The following is a 16850-nucleotide window of genomic DNA, read 5'->3' on the forward strand; positions in this document are numbered from 1 at the left end:
GACAGGATATTACCAGCAACCCCCATGATGATGGCACTGCCACAACAGCCTCAGTACTCTACACCACCAACTGCCAATTTCCAGACACCATCCTACAGCTCATCCGCTTCATCCTAAACGACAACATCTTCACCTTCGACGACCAGTTCTTTATCCAGGCACATGGAACAGCTGACAGCAAGGTGCAGAGCTGGATGAACACAGCAGGCCAAGCAGCATCATAGGAGCAGAGAGGCTGACGTTTCGGGCCTAGACCCTTCTTCAGAAATGGGGGAGGGGAAGGGGGTTCTGAAATAAATAGGGAGAGAGGGGGAGGCGGATAGAAGATGGATAGAGGAGAAGATAGGTGGAGAGGAAACAGACAGGTCGAAGAGGCGGGGATGGAGCCAGTAAAAGGTGAATGTAGGTGGGGAGTTAGGGAGGGGACAGGTTAGTCCAGGGAGGACGGACAGGTCAAGGGGGCGGGATGAGGTTAGTAGGTAGGAGATGGGGGTGCGGCTTGAGGTGGGAGGAGGGGATAGGTGGGAGGAAGAGACGAGCTGGGCTGGTTTTGGGATGCGGTAGGGGGAGGGGAGATTTTGAAGCTTGTGAAATCCACATTGATACCATTGGGCTACAGGGTTCCCAAGCAGAATATGAGTTGCTGTTCCTGCAACCTTCGGGTGGCATCGTTGTGGCACTGCAGGAAGCCCAGGATGGACATGTCGTCTGAGGAATGGGAGGGGGAGTTGAAATGGTTCGCGAGGGGAGGTGCAGTTGTTTATTGCAAACTGAGCGTAGGTGTTCTGCAAAGCAGCCCCTGAGGCTCCGCTTGTGGCCACCTCTACATCGGGGAAACCAACGGGTACAGCGGATGCAGTATACCACATTGGCAGATGTGCAGGTGAACATCTGCTTAATGTGGAAAGTCTTCTTGGGGCCTGGGATGGGGGTGAGGGAGGAGGTATGGGGGCAGGTGTAGCACTTCCTGTGGTTGCAGGGAAAAGTGCCGGGTGTGGTGGGGCTGGAGGGGAGTGTGGAGCGGACAAGGGAGTCACGGAGAGAGTGGTCCCTCCGGAAAGCAGATAAGGGTGGGGAGGGAAAAATGTCTTTGGTGGTGGGGTCGGATTGCAGATGGCGGAAGTGTCGGAGGATGATGCGTTGGATCCGGAGGTTGGTGGGGTGGTACGTGAGGACGAGGGGGATTCTTTTTTGGTTGTTATTGCGGGGACGGGGTGTGAGGGATGAGTTGCGGGAAATGTGGGAGACACGGTGGAGGGCATTCTCGACCACTGAGGGGGGGGAAGTTGCGTTCCTTGAAAAAACGAGGACATCTGAGATGTACGGGAGTGGAATGCCTCATCCTGGGAGCAGATGCAGCGGAGGCGAAGGAATTGGGAATAGGAGATGGCATTTTTGCAGGAAGGTGGGTGGGAGGAGGTGTATTCTAGGTAGCTGTGGGAGTCGGTGGGCTTGAAATGGATATCGGTTTCTAGGTGGTTGCCCAAGATGGAGACAGAGAGGTCCAGGAATGAGAGAGAGGTATTAGAGATGGTCCAGGTGAACTTAAGGTTGGGGTGGAAGGTGTTGGTGAAGTGTATGAACTGTTCGAGCTCCTCATGGGAGCACAAGGCGGCGCCGATACAGTCATCAATGTAACGGAGGAAGAGGTGGGGTTTAGGGCCAGTGTAGGTACGAAAGAGGGATTGTTCCACGTAACCTACAAAGAGGCAGGCATAGCTTGGGCCCATGCGGGTACCCGTGGCCACCCCCTTTGTCTGTAGGAAGTAGGAGGAATTGAAAGAGAAGTTGTTGAGGGTGAGGACGAGTTCGGCTAAGTAGATGAAGGTGTCAGTGGAGGGGGACTGGTTGGGCCTGCGGGACAGGAAGAAGCGGAGGGCCTTTAGGCCATCTGTATAGGGAATGCAGGTGTATAGGGACTGGACGTCCATGGTAAAGATGAGGTGTTGGGGACCGGGGAATTGGAAGTTCTGGAGAAGGTGGAGGGCGTGGGTGGTGTCACGGACATAGGTAGGGAGTTCCTGGACCAAGGGGGAGAAAATGGAGTCAAGATAGTTGGAGATAAGTTCGGTGGGGCAGGAGCAGGCGGAGACAATGGGTCGACCAGGGCATTCCGGTTTGTGGATTTTGGGAAGGAGATAGAAGCGGGCGGTGCGGGGTTGGGGAACGATGAAGTTGGAGGCCGTGGGTGGGAGGTCACCTGAGGTGATGAGGTTGTGGATGGTTTGGTGCTCGGGGGTGGGGTCATGATCAAGGAGGCGGTAGGAGGAGGTGTCGGAGAGTTGGCTTCTGGCCTTGGTGATGTCGAGGTCAGTGCGCCATACTACAACTGCGCCTCCCTTGTCCGCGGGTTTTATGGTGAGGTTGGGATTGGAGCAGAGGGAGCGGAGGGCTGCACGTTCTGCGGGGGAGAGGTTGGAGTGGGTGAGAGGGGTGGAGAGGTTGAGGCGATTGATGTCTCGACGGCAGTTGGAGATGAAGAGGTCGAGGGTGGGTAGGAGGCCTTGGGGTGGTGTCCAGGAGGAGGGGTGTGTTGGAGGTGGGAGAAGGGGTCAGTAGAGAGAGGGTTAGGTTCACGGTTGAAGTAGTAAGCGTGGAGGCGGAGGCGGCGGAAAAACTGCTCTATGTCCAAACGTGAGCGGTATTCGTTGATGTGTGGGTGGAGGGGGACAAAGGTGAGCCCTTTACTGAGGACTGACCATTCGTCCTCAGTAAGGGGGAGGTCTGGGGGGATGGTGAAGACTTGGCAGGGCTGGGTGCTATTGTCCCCTCTGGAGCTGCTGGCTGTGGAGGCTGTGGGCGGAGCGACGTTGGCGTCGGCTGTGGGCGGAGTTGCGTCGGCATAGGCTGTGGGCGGAGTTGCGTCGGCTTCTGTGATGGGCGGAGCGGCGTCGGCGGTGGGCGATAGATGGGTCCAGATTTGCTTCCCAATATGCCAACATTTTCATGCACAGGTTTGAATAAGACTTCTTTGCTGTACAGAACCTCTGACCAACACTATACACCAGATACATTGACAACATTTTCTTCCTTTGGACTCATGGCGAGGAATCACTGAAACAACTACATAGTGATATCAGCAAGTTTCATCTCACCATCAGACTTACCATGGACTATTCTTTAGAATCGCTGTCATTCTTGGACACACACATCTCCATCAGGGACAGACACCTCAGTACCTCACTCTACTGTAAGCCCACGGATAATTTTATGATGCTGCACTTCTCTAGCTACCACCCAAAACATATTAAAACAGCCATCCCCTATGGACAAGCCGTACATATACGCAGGATCTGCTCAGATGAAGATGAATGAGACAGACACTTGAAGGTGTTGAAGGATGCCCTCATAGGAACAAGATACGACGCTCAACTTATCGATTGCTGGTTCTGATGTGCCACAGTGAAAAACTGTAATGACCTCCTCAAAAGACAGACACGGGGTATGTCCAATAGGGTACCCTTCGTCATCCAGTACTTCCCGGGAGCGGAAAAACTACATCAGGTTCTTCACAGCCTTCAACACATTATCGATGACGATGAGCACCTTACCAGGATCTTCCCCATGTCTCCACTTCTCACCTTCAAACAACTGCCAAATCTTAAACAGACCATTGTTCACAGCAAACTACCCAGCCTTCAGGACAACATCAACCACAACACTATACAACACTGTCATGGCAACCTCTGTAAGACATGTCAGATCATCGACATGGACACTGCCATCACACGTGGGAACACCACCCACCACGTACACGGCAGATAGTCATGTGACTCGGCCAACATTGTCTATCCCATACGCTGCAGGCAAGGATGCCCCGGGGCAGGGTATATTGGTGGGACCATGGAGACGCTATGACAATGGATGAATGGACACCGCGCAACAATCACCAAAAGAGAATACAAAGTGGGAAAGTGTGAGGTCATGCACTTTGGTAAGAAGAATAAAAACATGGACTATTTTCTCAATGGGGAGAAAATTCAGAAGTCTGAAGTGCAAAGAGACTTGGGAGTTCTAGTTCAGGATTCTCTCAAGGTAAACTTGCAGGTTGAGTCAGTAGTCAGGAAGGCAAATGCAATGTGGCACTTATTTTGAGAGGACTTGAATATAAAAGCAGGGATGTACTACTGAGGCTTTGGAAGGCTCTGGTCAGGCCACATTTGGAGTATTGTGTGCAGCTTTGGGGCCCATATCTCAGGAAGGATGTACTGGCCCTGGAACAGGTTCAGAGGAGGGTCACGAGAATGGTCAGCTTAACATATGAGGGACATTTGAGGGCTCTGGGATATACTCATTGGAGTTTAAAAGAATGAGGGGGATCTAATTGAAACTTACAGAATAGTGAATGGCCTGGACAGAGTGGATGTTGGGAAGATGCTTCCACTGGTAGGAGAGACTAGGTGCCAAGGGCACAGCCTTAGAGTAAAGGGAAGACCTTTTAGAACGGAGATAAGGAGAAACTTCTTCAGCCAGAGAGTGGTGAATCTACGGAATTCACTGCCACAGAAGGCTGTGGAGGCCAGGTCATTGAGTACATTTAGGACTGAGATAGAAAGGCCCTTGATTATCAAGGGGATCAAGGGTTACGTGCAGAAAGCAGGAGAATGGGGTTGAGGAACTTATCAGCCATGATTGAATGATGGAGCAGACTCGATGGGCTGAATGGCCTAATTTCTGCTCTTATGGTCTTATAGGAATGTTCCCTCCCAGTGGGGAGAACACTTCAGTGGTCAAGGACTTTCAGCCTTGGATCTTTGCCCTCCAAAGCGGATTTTGGGATACACAACAATGCAATTGCCGAGCAGAGACTGATAGCTACATTCTGTCCCTATGAGGACGGCCTCAACTGGGATCTTGGGTTCATGTTGCACTACAGGTGACCCCACCCCACTATACAATCTCTCACACACACTCACCCTCTCACATTCTCTCCCTCTCACACACACGCGCGTAAATCTATGGGGTGACTTTGTACTTGCAGAGAGATTCTATTTTGTTCAAAAAGCACACAATTTATAGACTACCAATTAATATGGCATTTCATAAATTCCTACTTTAGAATTAAAACCAGTCTGACTCCAAACCAAAACACAAACAGGTTCTAAATAAGGCCTCACACCTAACTTGCATTGTCTGAACTAAAATGTCACCTCTTCTTTACACTGACAAAATCTAGTTCTCTCAGACAGTGACTTGAAAGAAATTTGGGGATTTACATATACAAATTAATCAATTAAAACCTTCTAACTGATTAAAGATTTAACAGCTTCTTAGGTTTGTTTAATACATCTTCATCAGTGCTGTGACCCTTTGATCTTTTATGTAATAAGTTCTGTGTCTGATACTATCTCTCTCACTAACACCTGAAGAAAGAGCGAAACTCTGAAAGCTTGTGTTTTCAAATAAACCTGTTGAACTGTCACCTGGTGTCGTGTGATTTCTGACCCTGTCCATCCCAGTCCAACACCAGCAGCTCCACATCAGGATTAAATAAGGACAATCACCCTGGGGGCTGGAGTAGCCCAGGGCTCAGTCCTGGAGCTGGACTGGTTAGAACTGGTACTTGCCTCTCTGCAGTTTCTCTCTCAGTTCCAGCTTGGCAAAGGAGAGTTTATCTTCCGCCCTTGCGACTGCCGCTCTCTTTTCCGCCAGCAGCTCCTCTGCATCATGAATAGCCTGAAATGGAGAGAGGACCTTGTCAGAAAACAGCACAAAAACGTCAGAAAAGAGGGTCCATACAGCACGGTTATGTCAAAGCCAAGGTTACTGACCGTGCTCTCTTCCTGCTGCAGTCCAAAAGAACATCTGCATTAGGAGCATGATGAGGCCATTCAGTCCCTGGAGCATGCACCACCATTTGACAAAATCTTGACTGATCTGGTTGTGGCCTCTCAGAGTCATAGAGGATGACAACACTGAAAAAAGCCCTTCAGGCCATCTAGTCTGCACCAGTGCAAGAGATAAGGCTGAAACATTTGCAACAATCTTCAGCCAGAAGTGCCAAGTGAAAGATCCATCTCGGCCTCCTTCAGTGGTCCCCAGCGTCATAGATGCCTGTCTTCAGCCAATTCAATTCATTCCACATGATAAAGAAATGGTTGAAGGCACTGGACACTGCAAAGACTATGTCTGGGTCCTGACAACATTCCGGCAATAGTACTGAAAACTTATGCTCCGGAACTTACCGCTCCTCCAGCCAAGCTGTTCCAGTACAATTACAACACTGGCATCTACCCAACAATGTGGAAAATTGCCTGCGTATCACAAAAAGCAGGATAAATCCAACCCAGCTAATTACTGTCCCATCAGACTACTCTCGATCATCAGAGGAAGGTGTCAGTAACAACGCTTTCAAGCAGCACCTGCTCAGCAATAACCTGCTCAGTGACGCCCAGTTTGGGTTCCGCAAGGGCCACTCAGCTTCAGTCCTCATTACAGCCTTGGTTCAAACATGGACAAAAGAGCTGGTGAGGGTCCTTATGTACATGCAAATTTCCTGAGCTGCTTGAGGAAGAAGAGGCATTGTTGTGACTTCTTGATCATTGCATCTATGTGGGCAGTCCAGGACAGGTTGTTGGTTATCATCACTCCCAGGAACTTGACGCTCTCCACTGTCTCAACCTCTGCTCCTTTGATGTAGATGGGGCGTGTTCTCCTCCCTTCTTGCTGAAGTCAATGATTAGTTCCAACATTGAAAGAGAGCTTGTTATCATTACACTACAACACCAAGCACTCTATTTCCTTACTGTATTCTGACTTATTGTTGTTTGATATCTGTCCTACCATGGTGGTGTTGTCAACAAACTTGTAGATGGCATTCATTTGGAATTTGGCAACACAGTCATGGGTGTACAGGGAATACAGCAGGGAGCTGAGGACATATCCCTGGGGGGTTCCAGTGTTGAGGTGCAGTTGTCTATCTTTATTGATTGTGGTCTGTGAGTCGGAAAGCTGAGGATCCAATTGCAGAGGGCAGAGCTGAAACCAAGGTCACGCAGTTTTGAGGTCAGTCTGGAGGGGATTATGGTGTTGAAGGCCCAGCTGTAGTCGATGAGCAGGAGTCTGACGTAGGTGTCCTTGTTGTCCAGATGTTCCAGCAATGAGTGCAGGGCTAGGGAAATGGTGTCCACTGTGGACTTGTTACATCAGTAAGCAAATTGTAGGGAATTGAGGCAGGCTGGGAGCTGGAGTTGATGTGGGCCATGACCAGCCTCTTGAAGCACTTCATGATTATTGAAGTCACAGCCACTGGGCAGTAGTCATTAAAGGACGTTGCATGTGCTTTCTCAGGTACTGGGATGATGGTGGTCTTCTTGAAGTAGGTGGGGACTTTGGCCTGTAGGAGGGAGAGGTTGAAGATGTTGGTGAATACCTTCACCAGTTGGTCCGCACAGGATCTGAGTGCTCGGCTAGGGACTCCATCTGTGCTGTCACTTTCCTTGGGTTAATCTCAGGAAGACCGATCTGACATCAGCAGCAGTGACAGAGGGATCAGGTGTGTCCAGAGCTGTCAGGTCAGGTATTACACCATTCTGCTCGAACTGAGCATAGAAAGCATTGAGAGTATTAGGGAGGGATGCGATTTTGTCCCTTATCTTGCGCTGCTTCATTTTGTATCCTGTAATGTTGTGTAGGCCTTGCCACAGGTGGTGGGTGTCTGTATGGCTAGTTTGGGCCCTTAGTTTGGTCCGGTACTGCCTCTTGGCATCCCTGATGGCTTTGTGGAGGTAAGATCTGGATTTTCTGTATTGGTCTGGGTCATCCAACTTGAATGCTGCAAGACTAGTCTGCAGTCAATGACCTTCCCTCCATCGTAAGGTCAGAACTGGGGATGTTTGCCAATGATTGCACAATGTTCAGCACCATTTATGATTCCTCTGATATGGAAGCTGTCAATGTTCAAAGGCAACAAGATATGGACAATATCCAGGCTTGGGCTGACAAGTAGCAAGTAAAACTCATGCCACACAAATGCCAGGCAATGACCATCACCAATAAGAGATAATCTAACCATCACCCCTTGACATTCAATGGTGTTACCGTCACTGAATCCCCCACCATCAACATCCTGGGGGTTACATTTAACCAGAAACTCAACTGGACTCACCACATTAACACAGTGGCTACAAGATCAGGTCAGAGTTTAGGAATATTGCAGCGAGTAACTCACCTCCAGACCCCTCAAAGCCTGTCCACCATCTACAAGGCACAAGTCAGGAGTGTGATGGAATACTCCCCACTTGCCTGGATGGGTGTAGCCCCAACAACACTCAAGAAGCTTGACACCATCCAGGACAAAGCAGCCGCTTGATAGGCATTACATCCACAAGCATCCACTCCCTCCACCACCGACGCTCAGTAGCAGCAGTGTGTACTATCTACAAGATGCTCTGCAGAAATTCACCAAAAGATCCTCAGACAGCACCTTCCAAAACCAGAACCACTTCCATCTTGAAGGACAAGGGCAGCAGATACTTGGGAACACCAACCCCTGAAAGTTCTCCTCTGAGCCACTCACCATCTTGACTTGGAAATATATCATCATTCCTTCAGTATCACTGTGTCAAAATCCTGAAATTTTCTACTTAAGGGCATTGTGGGTCAATCTACAGCAGGGTACTGCTGCTGTTCAAGAAGGCAGCTCACCACCGCTCGCTTTCTCAAGGGCAGCAAGGGACAGGCAATAAATGCTGAACAACGCAGAGATGCCCACATCCCATGAACAAATAAATAAATAAAACCTCCTAACTATACTAGCACTTGGCCCTCAGACTTGTATGCTTTGTCATTGCAAATGCACCTCTATATACTCCTTAAATATCATGAGGGTTTCTGCTTCTACCACCCTTACAGGCAGTGAGTTCCAGATTTCCACCACCCTTTAGTGAAAAACATTTTCTTCACATTCCCTCTAAACCTCCTGCTCCTCACCTTATTTCCCTGGTCATTGATCCCTCCACCAAGGGAAAAGTTCCTTCCTGTCTCCCCTATCTATACACTTCATAACTTTATACATCTCAATCATGTTCCACCTCAGACTCCTCTGCTGCAAGGAAAACAACCCTAGTCTTTCCAAACTCTCCAGCTCAGGCAACACTCTGGTAAATCTCCCTCTGCACCCTCTCCAGTCCTGTCACACCCCTCTGATAATGTGGGTTCCAGAACTGCACACAATACTCCACCTGTGGCCTAACCAATGTTTTATACAGTCCCTGCATAACTTTCCTGCTTTTCAACTCTATCCCTCTGCTAATAAAGGCAAGTATACCATATCCTTCTTCACTTTATCCACCTGCCCTTATACCTTAAGGGACTGTTGTATATGCACACCAGGGTCCCTCTGATCCTCGGGGCTTCCCAGGGACCTGCTGTTCATCATATGTTCCCTTGCCTTGTTTGTCCTGCCCAAGTGCATCATCACCTCACATTTATCCGGATTGAATCCCATTTGCTACTGACCAGCGATGGCCTAGTGGTATTACCATAGTTAATCCAGCGACCCAGATAATGTTCTAGCGACCCAGGTTCAACTTCTGCCAAGGCAGATAGTGGAATTTGAATTTAATAAAAATATCTGGAATTAGGAACCTAATGATGACCATGAATCCATTGTTGATTGTCAGGAAAAACCCATCTGGTTCACCAATGTCCTTTAGGGAAGGAAACTGCCATCCTTACCTGGTCTGGCCTACATGTGACTCCAGACCCACAGCAATGTGGTTGACTCTTAACTGCCGTCTGGGCAATAAATGCTGCCTGGCCAGCGATGCCCTCAGCCTGTGAATGAATAAAGGAAAAAAAAGCCCATCTGACCAGCCTGTCTATATCCTCCTGTAATCTAAGACTATCCTCCTCACTATTTACCATCCTACCAATTTTCGTATCATCTCTGAACTGACTGATCAATTCTCCTATGTTCAAGTCTAAATCATTTAAATATACCACAAACAGCAAAGACTACGTCAAAAGCATTGCCTTCATCTATACACTTGGTTACCTCTTTAAAAAAAATTCAGTCAAGTTGTTAGACATGACCTTCCCTTTACAAACACAACTTTTTTCTGAAGAAGGGTCCCAACCCGAAACATCAGCTTTCCTGCCCCTCTGATGCTGTCTGGCCTGCTGTGCTCCTCCAGCTACACACTGTGTTATCTCTGACTCCAGCATCTGCAGTTCTTACTGTCTCTGACAAAAACAGAAGTTGCTGGGAAAGCTCAGCAGGTCTGGCAGCATCTGTGAAGAAAAAATCAGAGTTAAGTTTTCAGGTCTGGTGACCCTTCCTCGGAACTTCCTTTATCAAAATCATGCTGACTGTTCTTGGTTAATCCCCTGCCTCTCCAAATGCAGATTACGTCAGACTCCTGCCTGTTGACTACAGCTCCACCTTCAACACCGTTATCCCCTTCAGACTGATCTCTAAACTGTGTGACCTTGGTCTTGGCCCCACCCTCTGCAACTGGATCCTCAGCTTCCTGACTCACAGAACGCAATCAGTGAGGATAGGTAACTGCACATCCTTCACAATAACACTCAACACCCACTGGAGCTGCCCCAAGGATGCGTCCTCAGCTCCCTGTACACTCACAGCTGTGTAGCCAAATTCCCAATGAATGTCATCTATAAGTTTGCTGATGACACCACTGTGGTAGGATGGATATCAAACTATCATGAGATAGAGGGCTTGGTGTTCTGATACAATGATAACAATCTCTCTCTCAATGTCGGCAAAACAAAAGAAGTGATCACTGACTTCAAGAAGAAAGGAGGAGGACATGCCCCTATCTTTATCATGAAGCTGAGACGGGGAGGGTCGAGGGCGTCAAGTTCCCAGGAGGGACAATAGCCAACAATCTGTACTGGACCACACACGATGGTCAAGAAGGCACAGCTCTTCCTCAGGCAGCTCAGGAAATTTGGCATGTCCATAAGGTCCCTCACCAACTTTTACAGATGTACCACTGAAAGCATACTGTCTGGGTGCATAACGGCCTGGTATAGCAACTGCTTTGCTCAGAGCTATAAGAAACTACAGTAGGTTGTGTGCACAGCCCAGATCATCACAGAAGTCAACCCCTCATCTATGGACTCCATCTACAATTCTCGTTGCTGCAGTAAGTCTGCCAACGTCAAAGACCATCCCACGCCAGTAATGCTCTCCTACAACCAATTCCGTCAGGCAGGAGATACAGAAGCATTAACACATGCACCAGCAGGTTCAGGAACAGCTTCTTCCCTGCTGTTATTAGACACTGAATGGACCTCTCTAATTTCAAACCTAATGTTGATCTTGCATTGTGTACCTCCTGTGCAATTATAACCCTGTATGCCTCGCTCTGTCTGAGCGCCCTATGATCTGTATATCCTTGTTAGCTATGATCTGCCTGTACTGCTCACAAAACAAAATATTTCACTGTACTTAGGTACATGTGACTACAATAAATCAAATCAAAAATTAATTCTGTCCATCAGAATTGCTTCCAATAGTTTCCCCACCACTGAGGTTCAATTGACCAGCCTGTAGTTTCCTGGTTTATCCCTTGGTTCTTTCTTGAATAATCATGCCATATTGACTGCCCTGCAGTCCTCTGGCACCTCTCCTATAGTCAGAGAGAAACTGAAAATTATAGCCAAAGGCCCTGCTATTTCCACCCTTGCCTCACTCAACAGCCTGAGGTACATTTTGATCAGCCCTGGAGACTTACCTACTTTTAAGCCATATCACTCAGGTCCTCCTCTCGGTCGATGCTCATTTATTCAAGTATATCACAGTCCGTTTCCTGATTTCTCAACCCATATTGTCCCTCTTACTAGTGAACACAAACACAAAGTATAGGTAACAAGATGTAGAGCTGGATGAACACAGCAGGCCAAGCAGCATCAGAGGAACAGGAGCTTTTAAGCTTTCCTGCTCCTCTGATGCTGCTTGGCCTGCTGTATTCATCCAGCTCTACACCTTGTTATCTCAGATTCTCCAGCATCAGCAGTTTCCACTTTCTCATAAAGTATAGGTAGTTCTGTTATAACGCATGTTTTATCAACGCGAATTGGCTGTAACACGATTGAAGAATAGGGGACACTGTTTGGATAATGTGAACTTTCTGCTGTACAGGCATGGCGATTTCCCTATAATGTGATTTTCTACAGTGATTTTCTATAGCGCAAGGTCATGCAAGAATGCAACTATTGTGTTATAGGAGAACAAATGTATTCATTTGGAACCCTAACTAGGTCACCGAGTTATGGCAATAGAGTTGGTGATGTACAGTACTGAAAAAGGTCTTTCTATCCATTACGTATCACTAGCCAAAAACAACCACCTATTCTAATCACCTTTTCCAGCACTTGATTTGCCTTTTCCAGCCTCGTTTTCCTTGGCATCCTAGGGTTCCACACACAAATTACTACTGTGGTCCTTACTTGGCCCTACTTTTTCCCCAGGTATCCTTTTATCTTTAATATACCTAAAATAACAAAGGATTTCTAAATGGAAGGCTGTGACTAGTGGCGTTCCTCAGGGATCAGTGTTGGGACCTTTGCTGTTTGTAATATATATAAATGATTTGGAGGAAAATTTAACTGGTCAGATTAGTAAGTCTGCTGATGACACAAAGGTTGGTGGAATTGCGGATAGCGATGAGGACCGTCAAAGGATACAGCTGGATATAGATCGGTTGGTGTCTTGGGCAGAGAGATGGCAGATGGAATTTAATCCGGAAAAATGTGAGGTAATGCATTTTGGAAGATCTAATCCAGATGAAAAATATACAGTAAATGGCAGAGCCCTTAACAGTACTGATAGGCAGAAGGATCTGGGTGTATAGGTATATAGATCACTGAAAGTGGCAAAGCAGGTGGAGAAGGTAGTCAACAAGGCATATGGTATGCTTGTCTTCATCGGCCGGGGCATTGAGTTTAAAAATTGACGGGTATATAGAACCTTAGTTAGACTGTATTTGGAATATTATGTTCAATTCTGGTCCCCACACTACCAGAAGGATATGGTGGCTTTGGAAAAGGTACAGAAAAGGTTTACCAGGATGTTGCCTGGTATGGAGGGCCTTAGCTATGAGGAGAGGTTGGAGAAAGTTGGGTTGTTCTCACTGGAACAACGGAGGTTGAGTGGCGACCTGATAGAGGTCTACAAGATTATGAAGAGCATGGACAGAGTGGACAGTCAGAAGCTTTTTCCCAGGGTGGAAGAGTCAGTTACTAGGGGCTATACGTTTAAGACGTGAGAGGCAAGGTTTAAAGGTGATGTACGAGACATGTTTTTTACACAGAGGGTGGTCGGTGCCTGGAACTCACTGCCGGGGGAGGTAGTGGAAGCAGAAACTATAGTGACTTTTAAAGGGCACCTTAACAAATACATGAATAGGATGGGAATAGAGGGATATGGTCCCCGGAAGGGTAGGGGGTTTTAGTTGTGACAGGCAGCATATCAGTGCAGGCTTGTAGGGCTGAAGGGCCTTTTCCTGTACTGTAATTTTCTTTGTTCTTTGATTTCCTTTATTTTACCATTGTCATTCATATCCTTTTCTCGTTCTCCTAGACTCAAGTTTCCCCTTGCACATTGTGTTGTCCTCAGCTTTTGTTGTATGGAGTCCTCAGTAATTGCCATAATCCTCCCTTTTTCTCTTTATCTAATCCTGGATATCCCATGATGTCTCACCCTTAGTCTTTATTCAAACATGTTGACCCTGTATGCTGTATATTTTCTTCTTGAATGCGCCCTACTCCTCTGTCACAGATTTACTAAAAGTATTTGCTCCCTGTCTACTCTGGCTAAATCATACCTGATCTTACTAAAATTGAAATTGCCTCAGTTTAGAACCTTAATTTCAGGCCCACCCTTGTCCTTTTCCATGTCAATCTTGAATCTAATGCTCTTCCACTTGAAGTCCTGGACCTTCCCCTCTCTTGTAGGGCCATCTATGTATCTCCTGGATACATTTAAGAATTCTGCTCCCTCTAAACATTTCAAACCATGACTGTTAATTATGACTATCACAGTTAATGTTCAATCATAGAATCCCTACAGTGTGGAAACAGGCCCTTCGGCCCAACAAGTCCACACCAACCCTCAAAGTGTCCCACCCAGACCCATCCACCTATATCCTACCTAATCTACACATCCCTGAACACTATGGACAATTTAGCATGGCCAATCCACCTAACCTGCACATCTTTGAACTGTGGGAGGAAACCGAAGCACCCAGAGGAAATCCACGCAGACACAGGGAGAACGTGCAAATTCCACACAGACAGTCGCCCGAGAGTGGAATCGAACCTGGGTCCCTGGCACTGTGAGACAGCAGTGCTAACCACTGAGCCACCACGCTGCCCCTTCAAGAAAAAAATAAAAAAATTCAGCCCAATATCTCAGCTTTCTAACACACGTAGTGTTTTGCTTTTGTGTTCCAATCATGGTGCCCATTCCGTTTCTGTTTTCAACAGTGATCAATGCTGGTTAAACCACATTTGTAATCATCTATTGCCTTCTGTTTAATTTTGCTGACATTGAGGTCATAGTCGCTGCATGGTGTTAGACTGGAAATTGCCCAATTTTGTTCCATTCAGCGAACAATAATATATGACCCGGTCAGGAAGGCGGTGAGCTTTAACAAGTTGCTTGAAGATAATAAAGTTCACATGAACTTGCTGCTGTTTTTTTCTCCAGGGTTAAGTTTGGGAGGTGCTGTTGAATAAATTTTGATGCATTCCTGCAGTGCACCCAGTAAATTAGTGGTTCTCCAACCTTTTTCGTTGAACAACCCCTTTTCAAATGGTGACATAATCGAGAACCCTGACCCAAATTATAATTATCTATAATAATTATAATATGGAAGTTTTGCATGTAAGGAGCTTTAGTAGTTTTTTTTTTAAAGAGTTGTATTTACCGTTCTTAATTTTGGGGGAGTTGAAATTCCCCACTATCACTACTTCAACATTCCCTATAACATTTGGTTCCCTTGTAAATCAAGAATTTATATAACTCAACCTTAAGAATCTTTGACTTGAATTGAGAATTCACAGACTAATGACACAAAGAGAAGAAAATCTTCCTCATTGTAATCTTAAATGGGAGACCCTTATTTTTGGAAAGTGTATCCCAGTTTTAATCTCCCCCATATAGGGACACTTCTCTCAACATCTATTCTGTCAGGCTTCTCCATATCTTATATGTTCCAATGAGATTAACTCTTAGAATCACAGAATTGTTATGGTGCAGAGCGAGGCCACTCAGCCCATCAGGTGTGCACCGGACTGCTCATTTTATATGGCCATTCACCTGCTTTTCGCTACTTACCATTGCACACCATTTCTATCCAAATAATTATCCAATGCCCCTCTTGAATACCTCAACTGAATCTGCCTTCATCACATATCCAGGAAGTGCATTCCACACCCTAACTACTCACTGAGTGAAAAAGCTTGTTCTCACATCACCCTTGCTTTGTTTGCACATTGCTTTAAATCCAAGCCCTCTTGTTTTCTCTTCTTTCATGTGTGGGAACAGCTTCTTCCTACCTTCTCCATCCAGCCTACTCGTCATTTTGAAAAAAATCTATCAAATCTCCTCTCAGTAAGGGAATCAAGGGTTATGAGGACACATAAGGAAACGGGGGTTGAGGATGATCAGATCAGCCAGGATCTCATTGAACAGTATGGCAGACTTAATGGGCTGAATGGCTGACTTCTACTTCTACGTTGTATCGCCTTATAATCCATAAGATCACAAGATACAGGAGCAGAATTGGTCATTCAGCCCATTGAATCTGCTCTGCCATACGAACATGACTGATACGTTTCTCGACCACATTCTCCTGCCTTCTACCTGTAACCCTTGCTCCCCTTACCAATCAAGAACCTATCAATCTCCGTCTTAAAGGCACACAATGACTTGGCCTGCACAACCCTGTCCAGAAGTGAGTTCCACAGATTCACCACCCTCTGGCTGAAAAACTCCCCCTCATCTCAGCTCTATAGGGTCCTCCTTTCACCTTGAAGCTGAGACCACAGGTCTGAGATAAAAACAAAACAGCTGCTGATGTTGTAAATCAGAAATTGCTGAAAAAAACTCAGCAGGTTGGCAGTATCTGTGGACAGAAATCAGAGTTAACGTTTCGGGTCAAGTGATCCTTCCTCAGACCTGATGGCAGCTAGGAAAATGTCAGTTTATATGTAGATGATAGGGTTGGGGGAGGGAGTAAGGAGTAAATGATAGATGGGAATAGAGCCCAAAAAGACAGAAGAACAGAGATAGTAGGAACCTCAGATGCTGGAAAATCTGAGACAACAAGGTGTAGAGCTGGATGAACACAGCAGGCCAAGCAGCATCAGAGGAGCAGGAAGGCTGACGTTTCAGGCCTAGACCCTTCAGATGGGTCTAGGCCCGAAACGTCAGACAGAAGAACAGTTGGACAGACAAAGGAGTGAATAACGATCTGGCTGGGAAGTAAATATCTGTTAATGGAGACTGTCTGTGGCTAAAAAGAGGTAGCGTGCAATGGCAGACTATGTGATAACACACTTGGGCTGACAAGTGGCAAGTGACATTCACGCCACACAAATGCCAGGCTATGACCATCACCAATAAGAGACAATCTAACCACTGCCCCTTGACATTAAATGGTGTTACCATCACTGAATCCCCCACTATCAACATTCTGAGGGTTAGCATTGACTAGAAACTCAACTGGACTCACTACATTAACACAGTGGCTACAGCAGCAGGCCAGAAGCTGGGAATACTGCAGCGAGTAACTCACCTCCTGACTCCCCAGAACCTGTCCACCATCTGCAAGGCACAAGTCAGGAGTGTGATGGAATACTCCCCACTTGCCTGGATG

The 16850-nt window shown here is 46.9% G+C and overlaps 1 protein-coding gene across 1 annotated transcript in view; it reads right to left on the minus strand.

Moving 5' to 3' along the window:
- Positions 1-5550: 5550 nt before the first annotated feature.
- LOC109924673 (IQ motif and ankyrin repeat domain-containing protein 1-like) overlaps positions 5551-16850 on the minus strand; it is a 110802-nt gene continuing 99502 nt past the window's right edge. Inside the window, exon 7 of the mRNA XM_048617406.1 lies at positions 5551-5676. Coding sequence (XP_048473363.1) covers positions 5551-5676 — 126 coding nt within the window. The remainder of the gene's footprint in view (positions 5677-16850) is intronic.

The sequence above is a fragment of the Rhincodon typus genome, chromosome 2, assembly GCF_021869965.1.
Source record: "Rhincodon typus isolate 14 chromosome 2, sRhiTyp1.1, whole genome shotgun sequence".
Lineage (NCBI taxonomy): Eukaryota > Metazoa > Chordata > Chondrichthyes > Orectolobiformes > Rhincodontidae > Rhincodon > Rhincodon typus.